Source organism: Gorilla gorilla, chromosome 12, assembly GCF_029281585.2.
Source record: "Gorilla gorilla gorilla isolate KB3781 chromosome 12, NHGRI_mGorGor1-v2.1_pri, whole genome shotgun sequence".
Lineage (NCBI taxonomy): Eukaryota > Metazoa > Chordata > Mammalia > Primates > Hominidae > Gorilla > Gorilla gorilla.
This window is the reverse complement of record NC_073236.2, coordinates 111,111,539-111,130,412: the sequence shown is the minus strand read 5'-3', so window position 1 is coordinate 111,130,412 and position 18,874 is coordinate 111,111,539. Positions and strand designations below refer to the sequence as shown.

Sequence of the window (18,874 nt, the reverse complement as noted above, 5' to 3'; positions counted from 1 at the left end):
TGTAAGAACTGGCCTGACTAGAAGGTCAAGTACATGCTGGGAAATGATGGAATCAGATTATGGAGATTTGAAAATTGAGCAACGGAGTTTGTTGAGTGATTTAATAACCATATTGGGTTTTTGTACAGGGAAGTAATTTAATGGAAATAGTGTAAGAAAATTAGTTTTTCATCAATATACGGGAAGAATTAAAGTGGAAAAACGCTGAAAAGATAGATGCACTTGCCTAGGCCTGAGGTAATAAATGGTTTATTCTCTGGCAGAACATAATTCACTATATTAATTGAAATATGTTTTCCAGTAGACATTAAACACGTAATGAATTGTAGTTCTTGTACATTAGTGTAGCTAAGGATAGAAGTGTAGCAGTATGGATACGATGTTTAGCTTCATTCCTTGTGATGATACTTGGATTGCCTATCAGAGAGAAATAATAGCTTATATACCACTTCAAAGATTGCAGAGTATTTTTATGAGCTTTTCCTGTTAATCCTTCTGATCAATAGTTTATGACTTCATGAAGATAATGAACATGTTGGAGTGGGATGTGAAAAGAAGGTCTTAGGGAACCAAGTGAGGCACTTTCACTTAGAAGTTAAAATGTTTAAGATTAGTGGTAAGAACTGGCAAAAGTGGTAGGAAGGGTTGCAGTTGATTATGTTTCTATGAAGGCCAGGGAATGATTGGAAAAAAGAATGGTAGTTTTTTTTTTCCTTGGGAAGTCTTTTGAAATATAAAGGAATTTCATTTCCCTGGTAGGGAAAAATGGAAAAAAACAATTATAATGCTCTATTATATCAAAGTGGAATTCCTAATAACTCTGTGTTGCCCTTTAAGACATTAAAAGGGGCAGGGCGCGGTGGCCCACGCCTGTAATCTCAGCACTTTGGGAGGCCAAGGTGGTTGGATCATGAGGTCAAGAGATCGAGACCAGCCTGGCCAACATGAACATGGTGAAACCCCGTCTCTACTAAAAAATACAAAAAATTAGCTGGATGTGGTGGCGCGCATCTGTAGTCCCAGCTACTCGGGAGACTGAGGCAGGAGAATCGCTTGAACCCGGGAGGTGGAGGTTGCAGTGAGCTGAGATCACGCTACTGCACTCTAGCCTGGGTGACAGAGTAAGATTCTGTCTCGAAAAAAAAAAAAAGACGTTAAAAGGAACACTTTTCAGTATCTTTAATTTCACATAGTGAATCTATTTTGATTAAATGCTTTTTATTCAGTGACTGTTAAAATATTAAAATTTTTAGCTGTTAGTACTATGTCTCATCTTTTTATTTATAGGATTGTCACCAGACCTGCAATCTATGGAGCAGATTCGGAGAATTATGAGACCTACTGATGTCCCTGATACAGGTAAGTGTAGAGAGAAGTTTAATTGTTTTGTGTAAAGTGTTTTCATATTTGAACCTGATTACATTTAGTGGAAGTAGGATTGGCTTATGTAATAAATAAAAGAGCTTTTTTCATAGTCAATAAGCCAGCTACAGATTACTTTATTTGCAGTAATACACAATTTTTCACTTTGCACTGATCCTCAAAATGTGGAACCTTTTTATTTATAGTCATAATGTAGTTATTTGATCACAAAAAAGATTTTGCTGTTGAGTCCTTATACCTATTTTTCTAAATTCCCTCATTCATACTAGCATTGGTTATGTTCTTCAAAAATTTGTTAAATTAGACAAAAGTTTTTTAATTAATCTATTCTTTGCTTCTTAGGCAAGGATACAACTACCTTCTTTTCAAATGTCTAGTAGTTTTTTGTTATTTTCTATGTCCTCTATTTCAAATTTTTAGAGCTTTTTTTCAAGGGGGTGTGGGAGGGATTTCAATCTGTTGCCCAGGCTGGCCTCGAATTCCTAGGCTCAAGCAATCCTTCTGCCTCTTCTGAGTAGCTAGGACTCCAGGCATGTGCCATACCTGGCTTAAATTTTTAGAGCTCTTAAGGCTCTAGAGACCTGTGGTCAGTTTTGTGAAAATTACATTGGAAATCTCTGGGAAGGCTGGGAGCAGTGGCACTCACGCCTGTAGTCCCAGCGCTTTGGGAGGCTGAGGTGGGCAGGATCACTTGAGGTCGGGAGTTCCAGACCAGCCTGGCCAACGTGATGAAACCCCATCTCTACTAAAAATAACAAAAATTAGCTGGGCATGGTGGTGCGTTCCTGTAATCCTAGCTACTCAAGAGGCTGAGGCACGAGAATTGCTTGAACCTGGGAGACAGAGGTTGCAGTGAGCCGAGATCACACCACTGCACTCCAGCCTGGGTGACAGAGTGAAACTGTCTCAAAAAAAAAAAAAAAAGAAAGAAAAGAAAAGAAACAACAATCACCACAAAAAATGCTGCTCAGAACTACACATCAACCATTATAAATGGTATAGATCCTCTGATGTCAGTAGCCATGTAATATACTGTATGTTGTAAAAAATTGTGTTAGGAGGTTTTTTTTTTTTTTTTGGTTTTTTTTTTTTTTTTTTTCTGAGACAGAGTCTTGCCCTGTCACCAGGGTGGGGGGCAGTGGTGCAATCTCGGCTCACTGCAAGCTCTGCGTCCCGGATTCAAGTGATTCTTCTGCCTCAGCCTCCCGAGTAGCTGGGACTACAGGCGCCCGCCACCACACCCGGCCAATTTTTTGTATTTTTAGTAGAGATGGGGTTTCACCATGTTGGCCAGGATGGTCTCGATCTCTTGATCTCGTGATCCACCCACCTTGGCCTCCCAAAGTGCTGGGATTACAGGCGTGAGCCACCACACCTGGCCTGCGTTATGAGCTTTTTTACATAACACGACTTGTTGTGTTGATTATTTTTTAAAGTATGCATTTTATCACAGTTTTTGATTGTAATTATAGAATACATTTGACTAAACCTAACAAACTGGTATTTAAATAGTATTTTATTTAAATGCTGTTTTTAGGCCTGGTGCACTAGTTCACGCTTGTAATTCCAGCACTTTGGGAGGCCAAGGCAGGAAGATCACTTGAGGTGAGGAGTCGAGACCAGCCTGGGCAACATAACACCCATCTCTACAGAGAAAAAAAAAAATTTTTTTTTTAATTAGCCACGTGTCGCAGCACCCCGGCTACTCAAGAGGCTGAGGCAGGAGGATCACTTCAGCCTGGGAAGTTGAGGCTGCAGTGACCTGTGATTGTGCTCTGCATTCTAGCCTGGGTGACACAGTGAGACCCTCTCTTTCAAAAAACACCCAAAGTGCTATTTTTAAAATAAGGTATAATATAAATATGTATTACTAGTCATTCTTCAGAATATCTGTTTATAGTTCAGATGTAAATTTCAAGTGTGATATGCTAGGCTTCTGTTTTTAGCATGTTTTATTTATTTTAGCGTATTTTAATGAGAAGTTTTTGAGATGCTGAAAACACTTATTTTGATCTTTGATAGTGTCTGCAACATTCAGAAATTTAATTTATAAGTTAATACATTATTTGAAGCAGCCTAGTTGATTGTGATGCTAGCTCATTAAACAATAAATCTTGACTCTGAAATTCTTTTTGAGACAGAATTTCACTCTTGTCACCCAGGCTGGAGTGCAATGGCCTGATCTCGGCTCACTGCAACCTCCGCCTCCCAGGTTCAAGCAGTTCTCTTGCTTCAGCCTCCCAAGTAGCTGGAATAACAGGTTCCTGCCACTGTGCCCAGCTAATTTTTGTATGTTTAATAGAGACGGGGTTTCACCATGTTGGCCAGGCTGGTCTTGAACTCCTGACCTCTGGTGATCCGCCCACCTCAGCCTCCCAAAGTGCTGGGATTACAGGCGTGAGCCACCGTACCTGGCCTGAAATTCTTATCTAGACCGTGTTAAGGTTAAAGAATTCCAGATTGTTGTTGCTACCATTATTTGATTTTTTTAATGCATCCAGAGTGTCATGTTTCCTAAACCTGAAACTGTATTCTAATTTTATACAGTTTTATTGTCTCACTGAAATTATAGATTCTTGAGATCGAGACCATCCTGGCTAACACGGTGAAACCCCATCTCTACTAAAAATTCAAAAAATTAGCTGGGTGTCGTGGCAGGCGCCTGTAGTCCCAGCTACTCAGGAGGCTGAGGCAGGAGAATGGCGTGAACCCGGGAGGTGGAGCTTGCGGTGAGCCAAGATCGTGCCACTGCACTCCAGCCTGGGTAACAGAGCGAGACTCCGTCTCAAAAAAAAAAAAAGAAATTATAGATTCTTAATACTTTAGCTTTCTACTGGAAAGTATGAAAGCATTATTAAGCACTAGGTGGGTGTATATTTTCGAAGAGTCAGCTTCAACCAGAAAGGGCTTAAGAATTGAGACTGACTATTCCAGTGGATTTTGTGTGCTAGTGAATTTCTTAAAACATCATACAGGGAGCTTGGGATATATCAATGATAGAAATTGAATACATTGCCACTAATTCTACAAATGGTTTTATAATGCCTCTATCAAGATATGATGTACTGTAACTGAAAATGAAGATGCCCTTTCCTCCTAAACCATACTATGATGTTTATGGATTATTTAAAATTCTTAAAACTGACTTAACTCTTTAAAAAATATCTTCTTGGCTGGGCGCGGTGGCTCACACCTGTAATCCCAGCACTCTGGGAGGCCGAAGCAGGCGGATCACGAGGTTAGGAGATCGAGACCATCCTGGCTAACACAGTGAAACCCCGTCTCTACTAAAAATACAAAAAATTAGCCGGGCGTGGTAGCGGGCGCCTGTAGTCCCAGCTACTCGGGAGGCTGAGGCAGGAGAATGACGTGAACCCGGGAGGCAGAGTTTGCAGTGAGCAGAGATTGCACCACTGCATCCCAGCCTGGGCAACAGAGCGAGACTCCATCTCAAAAAAATATATATATATCTTCTCTTAGCCACTACAATTCTTAGAAAATCACTATCACCATCTCAACATCCACCCTTCTTTTAATATCACTACAGTTGGACTTTTACCCACTCTGTTACCCTCAATCACCAAGAAACTTGCATTGAGTTCTGATGATTTAATTGTAAGTGGCACATTTTTGGTCTTCGTCCTACTGCCCTTGTTCGTGGCACATTTCCTACTTTAGGACGATTGTTTCCCCTTTCAGGATATGTTTACTATACTAAGCCCTTTGTCTTGATCATTGCTTCTCAATACCTAATGCTCATTCTCCCTCATCTACCTGCCTATTAAATGTTTGAATTCCTCAGAATTCATTTGCTGGTCTTCTCACTTTGTATTCCCAAGGTGGTCTGAGTCCCTCTTAAGATTTCCACTACCATTAATATGATTACAATACTCAGGTAAATATTTTTAACCCTGACCTCTTTTCCAGGGCTCCAAACATTACCACAGTCAAGGATCTGATCTGATTTTGTTCTTCCACATTTAAAAAAAAATCCTCAGGGTCTCAGTAGAAAATGTTTTTTTTTTTGCTCAAGTGATCTGTAGATCAAATACAATTCCAGTGAAATCACAATTGAGTTTTTTATGGAATTAGGCAATTGTTTTTAATGTTTTTGTGGAAGAATAAAAGATCAAAAAGTAACCAAGACAATCCTGAGGATACTAGCCCTACCAAATATAAAGACTTATTAAAAAGCTCTAGTCTGTTATTGGCTCAGGGATAAGTAAAATAGACTAACAGAATAGACTGTGGTGCTCAGAAACAGTGGAACCGTAAGGAAAGGATGAACTGTTGAGGAAATACCACTGGGTTGTTTGGTTATTCATATGGAGAAACTACCCAAAAGATGAACAGCCTTTTCCATGTATTGTTGTGCTGTAGGTGCCATACACATATTTCCTATATGTGGAAAGGGTTGGAAAGTACTACCTTAAGAGGCCATGGAAGATTATATTTGTATGGTTTGTATGGTTGCTTTAACAAAAGTATAAGTTACATAGGCTGGAATACTTAGGCAAGTGATGGTCATTGTTTAGTAGAAGGTAAGAGGGCAAGAAAGGAACTGAAATTTGATGTAGATGTGCTATATTCTATAAATCTGTAAATTTTGTTCTTAATTGCTGTATTTCTGTCCTTTAAAGGTTTGCTCTGTGATTTGCTGTGGTCTGATCCAGATAAGGATGTGCAAGGCTGGGGAGAAAATGATCGTGGTGTTTCCTTTACTTTTGGAGCTGATGTAGTCAGTAAATTTCTGAATCGTCATGATTTAGATTTGATTTGTCGAGCTCATCAGGTATGAAATATAAAACTCTTAAGCTTTTTCTTTTTTCTTTCTTTTTTTTGGGGGCAGACGGAGGGGCAGACAGAGTCTTGTTCTGTCACCCAGGCTGGAGTGCAATGGCGCAATCTCTGCTCACTGCAACCTGTGCCTCCCGGGTTCAAGCAGTTCTTGTGCCTCAGCCTCCCAGGTAGCTGGGATGATAGCCGTGTGCCACCACACCTGGACTCTTAAACATTTATTATTTGTTAACTTCACATAAGCCCTCTCATTTTGTTTTGAGGAAACATATCCAAGAAAGCTAAATGAGTTGTACAAGGAAAGCAGTAGGAGAGGTGGCAGAGCCAGTTCCTGGATCTCACGCTTAACAATCTAGTGATTTGTTAACCTTTTATCACCCTAAAAGAGGAAATGTTTAGAAATATTTTGGGGCTGGGCGTGGTGGCTCACATCTATAATCCCAGCACTTTGGCAAGCTGAGGTGGGTGGATTGCGTAAGCACAGGAGTTTGAGACCAGCCTGGGCAACAAAATGAGATTCCATCTCTACAAAAAAAATCAAAAATTTAGCTGGGTGTGGTGGTGCGTACCTGTGGTCCCAGCTACGTGGGAGGCTGAGGTGGGAGGATCGCTTGAGCCTAGGAGATCAAGGCTGCAGTGAGCCATGTTTATGTCACTGCTCTCCAGCCCTTGTGAAAGAGCCAGACCCAGTCTCAAAAAAAAGAATGTATTTTTGTAGTATACAGCAAACCTAACAAAATTTTCAGTGCTTCTTTGAAGCTTTGTAGATGTGATTTAGATTTTTTTTTTTTTTTTTTTTTGAGATGGAGTCTCACTCTGTCACCCAGGCTGGAGTGCAGTGGCACAATCTCTGCTCACTGTAACCTCCGCCTCCCAGGCTCAAGCGATTCTCCTGCCTCAGCCTCCGGAGCAGCTGGGATTACAGGCACGCACCACCATGCCTGGCTCATTTTTGTATTTTTAGTAGAGACAGGGTTTCACCATGTTGGCCAGGCTGCCCTTGAACTCCTGAGCTCAAGTGATCTGTGCCTCAGCCTCCCAAAGTGCTGAGATGACAGGCCTGAGCGTGAACCACTGTGCCCAGCCTCATTTTTATATAATCTTTGTGCATAATGGCGATTTTGATAAGAGCAAACCACGCTTTAAAAAAGTATTTTTGAGACCGTTGAAGAATTTGATTGTAGCTCAGTGCAGTGGCTCATGTCTGTAATTCCAGCACTTTGGGAGGCTGAGGCAGGCAGATCCTTTGAGCCCCAGGAGTTGGAGACCAGGCTGGGCAACATGACAAAACTCCGTCTCCACAGAAGATACAAAACAGCCAGGTGTGGTGGCGTGCACCTGTAGTGCCAGCTTACTTGGGAGGCTGTGGCAGGAGAGTCGCTTGAGCTCAGGAGGCAGAGGTTGCAGTGAGTGTAGATCGTACCATTTCACTCCAGCCTGTGCAATGGGTGTGAAACTCAGTCTCAAAAAAAGAGAACATTTGATTGTAGACTTGGTAATAGGTATGAATTATTTAATCTTTTAATTTTTTGTTTTTGTTTGAGGCCGAGTCTCACTCTGTCACCTAGGCTGGAGTGCAGTGGCATGATCTCGGCTCACTGCAACTTTCGCCTCCCAGGTTCAAGTGATTCTCCTGCCTCAGCCTCCCGAGTAGCTGGGACTACAGGCGCCTGCCACCACGCCTGGCTAATTTTTGTATTTTTAGTAGAGACGGGGTTTCACTGTACTGGCCAGGCTGATCTCAAACTCCTGACCCCAGGTGATCTGCCCACCTCAGCCTCCCAAAGTGCTGGGATTACAGGTGTGAGCCACTGCTCCTGGCCGGTATCAATTGTTTTAGCTGTTTCATAATCATTAATTGTTATGTAAGAAGAATGTCTGTGTTTTTCCAGGAATGCATACTTGAGTGTGTAGAGGTAAAATGACATGCCTGGGATTTGCTTTAAAATAATATCAGCAAAGAGAAAAGGAGAGGGAGAAGATAAACAAATATAGCAAAATCATGAAAAGTATTGAATTAGGCTGATGAGTTAATGGGAGTTAATTCAAGTCGTCTTTATCTACTTTTGTGTATATTTGAAATTTTTCATTATAAAAACATTTATACAGTTTAGGGTTTTTGGTTGTCTTTTATGTCCACCACCACTAGACTGTGTACTCTAAGGAAGGGATTACGACTTGTTTTTGAATCCCTGTTGCTTTATATAGTTGCTGACATTGTAGCATAGTGTATCATGCACACACAGTGTTGAATAAATTAATAAAAGCGTATTTAATTAAGTATATGCTGTCCCACAGTACTTCCCTTTCTTTCTGGAGCTTTACTCCCCATGACACTTACTACTGCTGCCTCTTTCTTTGATCCTAAGTGATAAAAATGACTGGCTTTTTATTCTTTGCTTATTGTATATTACATGCCACTTTTATTTAGCAGGATTTCTTGGTGGTTCCATTGAAATGAGGTCATGTTCCCACATCCTTTGATTTTGGCAAAGTAGTTTTGTTTTTTTTGTTTTTTGTTTTTTGTTTTTTGTGAGACAGAGTCTCACACTGTTGCCCGGGCTGGTGTGCAGTGGCGCCACCTCGGCTCGCTGCAACCTCCACCTCCCGGGTTCAAGTGATTCTCCTGCCTTAGCCTCCCGAGTAGCTGGGACTACAGGTGTATGCCACTAGCCTGGCTAGTTTTTGTATTTTTAGTAGAGATGGGGTTTCACTATGTTGGCCTGGCTGGTCTCGAACTCCTGACCTCGTGATCCGCCCGCCTCGGCCTCCCAAAGTGCTGGGATTATAGGCACGAGCCACCGCGCCCGGCCTGACAAATAGTTTTTTAAATTAGTAAAACTGTGTTTATGATTTTGATAAATATGCCTTCTATTAGATAACAAGGCAGAATTGCTAAGTTTCCTAACTAAAATGACCCCTGATAATCAGTTTTTTTCAGCCATAGATCTTCATTCACTGGTCTTTTCAAAAATAAATGATGATTTTTAAAAATCAGGTTTCTGAACTACACTAGTTTGCATGGTCTTTTGTTTTCCAGAAACTGCCAAAATCCTTCTATTGTGCTTATTTTCAAATAATTGTCTCTAAAATTCTAGAAATATTCCCTTTAAAAAAGAAAATTTGAAAGAATGAACAAGTAAGCAAACTAAAAAACCAAGAACTAAAAACATGGAGTCCATGAACAGCCTGGGCAACACAGTGAAACACGAAACCCTGTCTCTACAAAAAAAATACAAAAAATTGGCTGGGCACCGTGGCTCACGCCTGAAGTCCCAGCATTTTGGGAAGCTGAGGCGAGTGGATCACCTGAGGTCAGGAGTTCGAGGCCAGCCTGAAAAACATGGAGAAACCCCGTCTCTACTAAAAATATAAAATTAGCCGGGCACGGTGGCACATGCCTGTAATCCCAGCTACTTGGGAGGCTGAGGCAGGAGAATCGCTTGAACCTGGGAGGCAGAGGTTGCCGTGAGCCGAGATCGCGCCGTTGCACTCCAGCCTGGGCAACAAGAGCAAAACTCCATCTCAGAAAAAAAAAAAGAAAAGAAATACAGAAAAATTAGCCAGGCATGGTGGCACACACCTGTGGTCTCAGCTACTCAGGAGGCTGAGGTGGGAAGATCTCTTGAGCCCCAGAAAGTTGTGACTGCAGTAAGCCAAGATTGCACCACTACACTCCAGCCTAGGCAGCAGAGCGAGACCGTGTCTCCACACAAGCACATACACAGAGAAACAACTAAAAACATGAGTGCCATTTGCTATGTGAAGCAGGGGTCACAGGGATTAGATAAGGTGGCTGTGGTCTTAGGAGAAAAGGTTCATCTAAATTGTACCATAAGGTAATTTCAGCAGAAGCATGTTCCTAGTACGGAGGCAGGAGTTATTTTAATAAGTAAATGCCTTTGTAATTGCTTTTTTATATTAGCAAGTGGTGTAGGATAATTTTGCTAATTAAAAGATACCTAAAATAAATTTAAAAGTAATCTTGCCCACCGTAAATAAATATAAAATATTTACATATTATTGTGTACCTCAAATTTGTAGACTGAGAGAAAAATTGTTTAAATTACTCAGAAATTGACAACTGGTTCTAGAAATGTTAACTCATCAAGGCCAGGCACGGTGGCTCACACCTGTAATCCCAGCACTTTGGGAGGCCGAGGTGGGCAGATGACCTGAGGTCAGGAGTTTGAGACCAGCCTGGCCAACATGACAAAACCTCATCTCTACTAAAAACACAAAAATTCATCGGGCTTGGTGGTGGGTGCGTGTAATCCCGCTATTTGGGAGGCTGATGCAGGAGAATGGCTTGATCTGGGAGGCAGAGGTTGTAGTGAGCCGAGATCATGCCACTGCACTCCAGCCTGGGTTGACAGAGCAAGATTCCATCTCAAAAAATAAAAAATAAAAATAAAAATACAGTCTGTTGGCAGTTAATTTAAGGAGCATGATCCATGTAAATTAAACTCAACTTAGTAATGTTTTCAGTGCGTAGCCAGTAATGTTTTCAGTGTGTAGCCATATAATAATAATACATATTTTAAAAGCAAAGCAAGAAGTAAGCTCTTCGCAAAGTCGTTCATTGTCTGGTTGTTGCTCATTTAATTAAGGATTCTGTAGTTGGATTATAATGCCCTCATCAAAGTAATAATTAATGTCCCTCTGAAAAACAGTAGATTAATTAAAATAAAATTAAATTTAAAACTTAAAAAAAGTACTTAGTGTCCCAGCCCCCTGTAGTCATGATGCCTATTAGTATATTTTGTTTCATGGGGAGCCTTGCAAATGGCATGATTTTTAAGCTTTCAGGAGTGATGAATTTATTATTCTAATTAAGCTAAATTGTTTCCATTATAGAAAAGGCACACCAGTTTTAATGTTCTAAGCAAAGTTTAAGAATAAAAATCACAACTTCCAAAACAAAACAGGGTGGTTTGGGGGTGAGGTGGGGCACAGTCTTTGCCACCTTAACCTTAATTAGTATAGATGGTTCAGAATTACCCACCAATAAATGTTTTTTCTTCTGACATTTCCTTTGACAGGTGGTGGAAGATGGATATGAATTTTTTGCTAAACGACAGCTGGTAACCTTATTTTCAGCCCCAAATTACTGTGGCGAGTTTGATAATGCTGGTGGAATGATGAGTGTGGATGAAACTTTGATGTGTTCATTTCAGGTATGATGTAAACATAAATATATAAGAGCTAGAAATCTAATAAAAACTATTATCAGAATTCGTTTTAGATTTGTGAAGTTTCCTTGAGCAAGTGTTGAAAGTCTGTTTAATTCAGAAGTGATTACCACTCAAACTCATTAGATATTTCTATTTTCAGTCACAAAGTTTCCAGCATTTGTGGTATATATCAAATATGGCCATTTTAGGGAACCTAAGTTACGTCAGTCATTCTTGATTCAGATGTTTAAATTGTTAAAATTCCTCTATGACGTTTTGAATAGTGGCTTACTAAAAGAATGTGAATGTAATGAATAGTTTAGGCTTTTGTTTTCTTTGCAAAGTAAATGGGTGGAACAGACACTGGGAAAAGAATTACAAACTCAGATGAAAATAAAGTAAAATAGTTCCCTGGCTGGGCACGGTGGCTCACTCCTGTAATCCCAGCACTTTGGGAGGCTGAGGTGGGCGGATCATGAGGTCAGGTGATCAAGACCATCCTGGCTAACACTGTGAAACCCCATCTCTACTAAAAATACAAAAAAATTAGCCGGGCGTGGTAGCATGCACCTATAGTCCCAGCTACTTGGGAGGCTGAGGCAGGAGAATGTCGTGAACCCGGGAGGCAGAGGTTGCAGTGAGCCGAGATTGCACCACTGCACTCTAGCCTGGGCAACAGAGCGAGACTTGGCCCCCCCAAAAAAAAATAGTTTCCTAAGGAAAAAAAACCTTCAAAATAATATTAAACTACCCATTTATGTCATAGGAACATTTATTTATTTATTTTTTTCTTTTGAGGAAGCACATTGTATACCACGTACGGGGGGTTGTTTGCTCACTTTTATTATAATATTTTTATTAATTTATGTACGTACTAGGTTCAGGGGGTACATGTGCAGGTTTGTTCCATGTGTAAATTACATATTGCTGAGGTTTGGTGTATGAATGATCTTATCTCCCAGGTAGTGAGCATAGAGTTTTTCATTTCACATTCCCCCTCACCCTTTCCACTCTAGTAGTCCCCAGTGTCTATTGTTGCCATCTTTATGTCCATGTTTACCCAGTGTTTAGCTCCTGCTTATGAGTGAGAATATGTGGTATTTGATTTTCTCTTCCTGCATTAATTGGCTTAGGATAAAGGCCTCCAGCTGCATCCATGTTGCTGCAAAGGACCTGATTTCCTTCCTTAATTTTATGGTCGCATAGTATTCCATGGTGTATATGTACCACATTTTCTTTATCCAGTTCACTGTTGATGGACATCTAGGTTGATTACATGTCTTTGCTATTGTGAATAGTGCTGTGATTAACATACAAGTGCTTGTCTTTTTTTGTACATACCCAAAGTAGTGGGATTGCTGGGTCGAATGGTGGTTGTTTTAAGTTCTTTGAGAAATCTACACACTGCTTTCCACAGTGGCTGGACTAATTTACACTCCCACCAGCAATGTTTGAACATTCCTTTTTCTCCACAACCTTGCTGACATCTATTATCTTTTAACTTTTTATTAATGGCCATTCTGACTGGTGTGAGACAGTATCTTGTGGTTTGATTTACATTAATAGTTAGTGATGATGAGCAGTTTTTCATACATTTGTTGGCTGCACGTTTGTTTTTTGAGAAGTGTCTGTTCATGTCCTTTGCCCATTTTTAATGGGGTTGTTTTTTGCTTGTTGAATTAAGTGCCTTATAGAGTCTGGATATTAGACCTTTGTTGGATGCATAGTTTGAATTTTCTCTCATTCTATAGGTTGTCTGTTTATTCTGTTGATAGTTTATTTTGCTGTGCAGACGCTCTTTAGTTTATTTTGGTCCCACTTGTCAATCATTGTTTTGGTTGCAGTTGCTTTTGGGGACTTGGTCATAAATTATTTCCCAAGGACAGTGTCCAGAATGGTATTTCCTAGGTTTTCTTCTAGGGTTTTTATAGTGTGAGGTCTTATATTTAAATCTTTAATCCATCTTGAGTTAATTTTTGTATATGGTGAAAGGGGTCCAGTTTCAGTCTTCTGCATATGGCTAGCCAATTATCCTAGCACCATTTATCAAATAGGCAGTCTCTTCTCCATTGCTTGTTATTGTTGACTTTGTTCAAGATCAGATGGTTGCAGGAGTACAGCTTTATTTCTGGCTCCTCCATCCTGTTCCATTGGTTTATATGTCTGTTTTGGTACCAGTACCATGCTGTTTTGGTTACTGTAGCCTTATAATGTACCTTGAAGTTGGGTAGTGTGATGCTTCTGGCTTTGTTCTTTTTGCTTAGGCTGCTTTGGCTATTCGGGCTCTTTTTCAATTTCATATGAATTTTAGAAAAGTTTTTTTCTAATGCTGTGAAAAATGACATTGGTAGTTTGATAAGAAGAGCATTGAATCTGTAAACTACTTTGGGCAGTATGGAGATTTTAACAATATTGATTCTTCTATCCATGAGCATGGAATGTTTTTCCATTTGTTTGCATCACCTCTGATTTCTTTCAGCAGTGCTTTGCAGTTGTAGAGATCTTTCACCTCCTTGGTTAGCTGTATTCCTTGATATTCTTTTTGTGGCTATTGTAAATGCAGTTCTTGATTTGGTTCTCAGCTTGGATGTTTTTGATGTATAGAAATGCTACTGGTTTTTATACATTGATTTTGTATCCTGAAACTGATTAACAAAGTTGTTCATCAGTTCCAGGCACGTTTTGGCGGAGTCTGTGGGGTTTTCTATGTATAGAATCATTATCGTCAGTAAAGATTGTTTATCTTCCTCTCTTCTTATTTGGATGCCTTTTATTTCTTTATCTTGCCTGATTACTCTGGCAGGGACTTTCAGTACTCTGTTGAATAGGGGTGGTGAGAATGGTCATCCTAGTCTCTTGTTCCAGTTCTCAAGGGGAATGCTTCCAGCATTTCCCTTTTCAGTACAATGTTGGCTGTGGGTTTGTCAGATGGCTCTTACTATTTTGAGGTATGTTCCTAATTTTTCAGTGCCTAATTTGTTGAGGGTTTTTAACATGAAAGGATGTTGAATTGTATTGAAAGCCTTTCTGCATCTATTGAGATGATCATATGGTGTTTGTTTTTAATTTTATGAGGTGAATCACATTTATTGATTTGCATATGTTGAAACCTTGCACCCCAGGAATAAACCCTTCTTGATTGTGGTGAGTTGACTTTTTGATGTGTTGCTGGATTCGGTTTTAGTATTTTGTTGACGATTTTGCATCTGTGTTCATCAGGGATATTGGCCTGAGGTTTTCTTTTTTCCTTGTGCCTCTGCTAGGTTTTGGTATTACAATGATGCTCACTTCGTAGACTGAGTTAGGGAGGAGGTCCTCTTCCTGGATTGTTTGGAATAGTTTCAGTAGGATTGGTACTAGCTCTTTGTACATCTGATATAATTCAGCTGTGAATCTTTCTGGGCCAGGGCTTTTTTTGGTTTATAGGTTTTTTTATTACTGATTCAGTTTTGGAACTTGTTATTGTTCTGTTCAGGATTTTAATTTCCTCCTGGTTCAGTCTTGGGAGTTTGTGTGTGTTTCTGTGAATTTATTCATTTCTTAGGAGGTCATGTGTGTTTCTATGAATTCATTTCTTGGGAGCGCGTGTGTGTTTCTGTGAATTTATTCATTTATTCTAGGTTTCCTAGTTTGTGTGCACAAGTGTTTATAATCTCTAGATATTTTGTATGTCTGTGGGGTTGGTTGTAATGTCACCTTTCTCATTTCAGATTGTGCTTATTTGGATCTTTTCTTAATCTAGCTAGCAGTCTATCTTGTGTATTCTTTTGAAGAACCAACTTTTGGTTTCAGCATTTACATTTTTAAAAGAGGCCAGTTTTAGCTTTAGTGTGCTCCTACAAATCATTCTTGTTCACTGAGTAAAACAGCTTCAGTACTTTGCTTTTGCAAAGGCTATTCTATGTCTTTGATGTACACACACTGTATTTCTCTTAAAATGCATTGGGGCTTTCCCATTCCTCTTTCTCTTTATCATAATATACTGTTTCCATCAATTAGTACAATTGAATGGTAAATGGTTGATTGCTCATTTACAAATTAAATATAGTAACCATACCTTATCCTTCCAGCAGTTGTCATAGTGGTGCTGGATTAATATATTCTCTTCACTAAGGCACTATTATGTTCTAAATAGTTTTTAAAAAATAACTTTGTACATATTTCTATACTGTTTTAGTTTTGGAAAATCATGACTTTTTTATGTATAATGTAGGTTAAAGCTCTATTTACATCCACCAGAATGAGTGTAGTAAAAAAGCCAGACTGTATCAAGTTTTGGCAAGGATTTGGAGGCATTAGAATCTTCATACGTTAGTGGTGGGAATAGAGTTCTCATATGATGCAGCAGTTTTACCTCTAGGTATATACCCAAGATATATGAAAACATGTTCACACAAAAACTGTTACATAAATGTGCATTATTCCTTACAGCCGAAAAAGTCACACAATTCAGATGTCCATCAGCTACTGAATAGATAAATAAACTGTGGTACATCCATACAATGGACTGTACAATGTACAACTCAGCAATAAAAATGAATGAAGGACTGATACTTCAAAACTGGTTTTGAAAACCTGAGTGAAAGAAGCCAGTCACAAAAGACCACATATTATATGATGCCAGTTATATGAAATGTTCAGAATAGGCAATTCTATAGAGACACATAGTAGATTAGTAGTTGGTTAGAGTTAGAGGATGTGGAGAGCAGGAATGGGGAGTGACTGCTGATGGGAACAAGCTTTCTTTTTGGGGTGACAAATGTTCTAAAATATCAATAAAGCTGTTTTTTAAGTAAAAATATCTATTTATACATAAATAAATAAGGTCTGAAGGGTTTGTGACTTGTAGGTTAGTTACCCTCCTAAGTTACTGTATCAGAATTATGATGACAACATAGATCTTCTGACTCTTAAACCAGTGTTCTTTTCCTCACAACAGAGATACACTAAGTTCAAAAAGTTTTTTACTTAAATCTAAGGATTGGATAGTTGATAGAGTTAGTGTACTTTTGTTATTAAAATATGAGTGGAATGACAAAGTTCAGACATTTGCACACTTTAAGAAATGTTTATGGAACTTTGCTATTCTACATTTTTATTGCATTTTTGCAGTTTATGCCATTTATTGAAAATCACAATTGTAACAATTTTCTTAACTTACTGTACATGAAAAAATAACATTATTTGTTAATAATTTACTTTAAGATATTGAAACCATCTGAAAAGAAAGCTAAGTACCAGTATGGTGGACTGAATTCTGGACGTCCTGTCACTCCACCTCGAACAGCTAATCCGCCGAAGAAAAGGTGAAGAAAGGAATTCTGTAAAGAAACCATCAGATTTGTTAAGGACATACTTCATAATATATAAGTGTGCACTGTAAAACCATCCAGCCATTTGACACCCTTTATGATGTCACACCTTTAACTTAAGGAGACGGGTAAAGGATCTTAAATTTTTTTCTAATAGAAAGATGTGCTACACTGTATTGTAATAAGTATACTCTGTTATAGTCAACAAAGTTAAATCCAAATTCAAAATTATCCATTAAAGTTACATCTTCATGTATCACAATTTTTAAAGTTGAAAAGCATCCCAGTTAAACTAGATGTGATAGTTAAACCAGATGAAAGCATGATGATCCATCTGTGTAATGTGGTTTTAGTGTTGCTTGGTTGTTTAATTATTTTGAGGTTGTTTTGTTTTTGTTTGTTTTCGCTAGAATAATGGCAAATACTTCTAATTTTTTTCCCTAAACATTTTTAAAAGTGAAATATGGGAAGAGCTTTACAGACATTCACCAACTATTATTTTCCCTTGTTTATCTACTTAGATATCTGTTTAATCTTACTAAGAAAACTTACGCCTCATTACATTAAAAAGGAATTTTAGAGATTGATTGTTTTAAAAAAAAAAAAACGCACATTGTCCAATCCAGTGATTTTAATCATACAGTTTGACTGGGCAAACTTTACAGCTGATAGTGAATATTTTGCTTTATACAGGAATTGACACTGATTTGGATTTGTGCACTCTAATTTTTAACTTACTGATGCTCTATTGTGCAGTAGCATTTCGTTTAAGATAAGGCTCATATAGTATTACCCAACTAGTTGGTAATGTGATTATGTGGTACCTTGGCTTTAGGTTTTCATTCGCACGGAACACCTTTTGGCATGCTTAACTTCCTGGTAACACCTTCACCTGCATTGGTTTTCTTTTTCTTTTTTCTTTCTTTCTTTTTTTTTTTTTTTTGAGTTGTTGTTGTTGTTTGTTTTTAGATCCACAGTACATGAGAATCCTTTTTTGACAAGCCTTGGAAAGCTGACACTATCTCTTTTTCCTCCCTCTATACGAAGGATGTATTTAAATGAATGCTGGTCAGTGGGACATTTTGTCAACTATGGGTATTGGGTGCTTACCTGTCTAATATTGCCATGTGAATGTTGTATACGATTGTAAGGCTTATGTCACTAAAGATTTTTATTCTGATTTTTTCATAATCAAAGGTCATATGATACTGTATAGACATGCTTTGTAGTGAACTATAGTAGCAATAATTTCTGTACCTGATCAAGAGTTTATTGCAGCCTTTCTTTTCCTATTTCTTTTTTTTAAGGGTTAGTATTAACAAATGGCAATGAGTAGAAAAGTTAACATGAAGATTTTAGAAGGAGAGAACTTACAGGACACAGATTTGTGATTCTTTGTGACATTATTGGATGTGATTCTAAAAGCTTTTATTGAGCATTGTCAAATTTGTAAGCTTCATAGGGATGGACATCATATCTATAATGCCCTTCTATATGTGCTACCATAGATGTGACATTTTTGACCTTAATATCGTCTTTGAAAATGTTAAATTGAGAAACCTGTTAACTTACATTTTATGAATTGGCACATTGTATTACTTACTGCAAGAGATATTTCATTTTCAGCACAGTGCAAAAGTTCTTTAAAATGCATATGTCTTTTTTTCTAATTCCGTTTTGTTTTAAAGCACATTTTAAATGTAGTTTTCTCATTTAGTAAAAGTTGTCTAATTGATATGAAGCCTGACTGATTTTTTTTTCCTTACAGTGAGACATTTAAGCACACATTTTATTCACATAGATACTATGTCCTTGACATATTGAAATGATTCTTTTCTGAAAGTATTCATGATCTGCATATGATGTATTAGGTTAGGTCACAAAGGTTTTATCTGAGGTGATTTAAATAACTTCCTGATTGGAGTGTGTAAGCTGAGCGATTTCTAATAAAATTTTAGTTGTACTCTTTTAGTAGTCATAGTGAAGCAGGTCTAGAAAATAAGCCTTTGGCAGGGAAAAAGGGCAATGTTGATTAATCTCAGTATTAAACCACATTAATCTGTATCCCATTGTCTGGCTTTTGTAAATTCATCCAGGTCAAGACTAAGTATGTTGGATAATAGGAATCCTTTTTTTTTTTTTTTTTTTAAAGACTAAATGTGAAAAAATAATCACTACTTAAGCTAATTAATATTGGTCATTAAATTT

General features: G+C 38.4%; 1 protein-coding gene across 1 annotated transcript in view; it reads left to right on the top strand.

The window, feature by feature from the left end:
• Positions 1–18,401, top strand: part of PPP1CB (protein phosphatase 1 catalytic subunit beta) — a 49,406-nt gene extending 31,005 nt beyond the window's left edge. The window contains exons 6-9 of the mRNA XM_019021242.4: positions 1,288–1,359; positions 6,024–6,175; positions 11,223–11,357; positions 16,560–18,401. Of these exons, the coding sequence (XP_018876787.2) occupies positions 1,288–1,359; positions 6,024–6,175; positions 11,223–11,357; positions 16,560–16,664 (464 nt within the window). The 3' untranslated portion in view covers positions 16,665–18,401. The remainder of the gene's footprint in view (positions 1–1,287; positions 1,360–6,023; positions 6,176–11,222; positions 11,358–16,559) is intronic.
• The last annotated feature ends 473 nt before the right edge of the window (positions 18,402–18,874 follow it).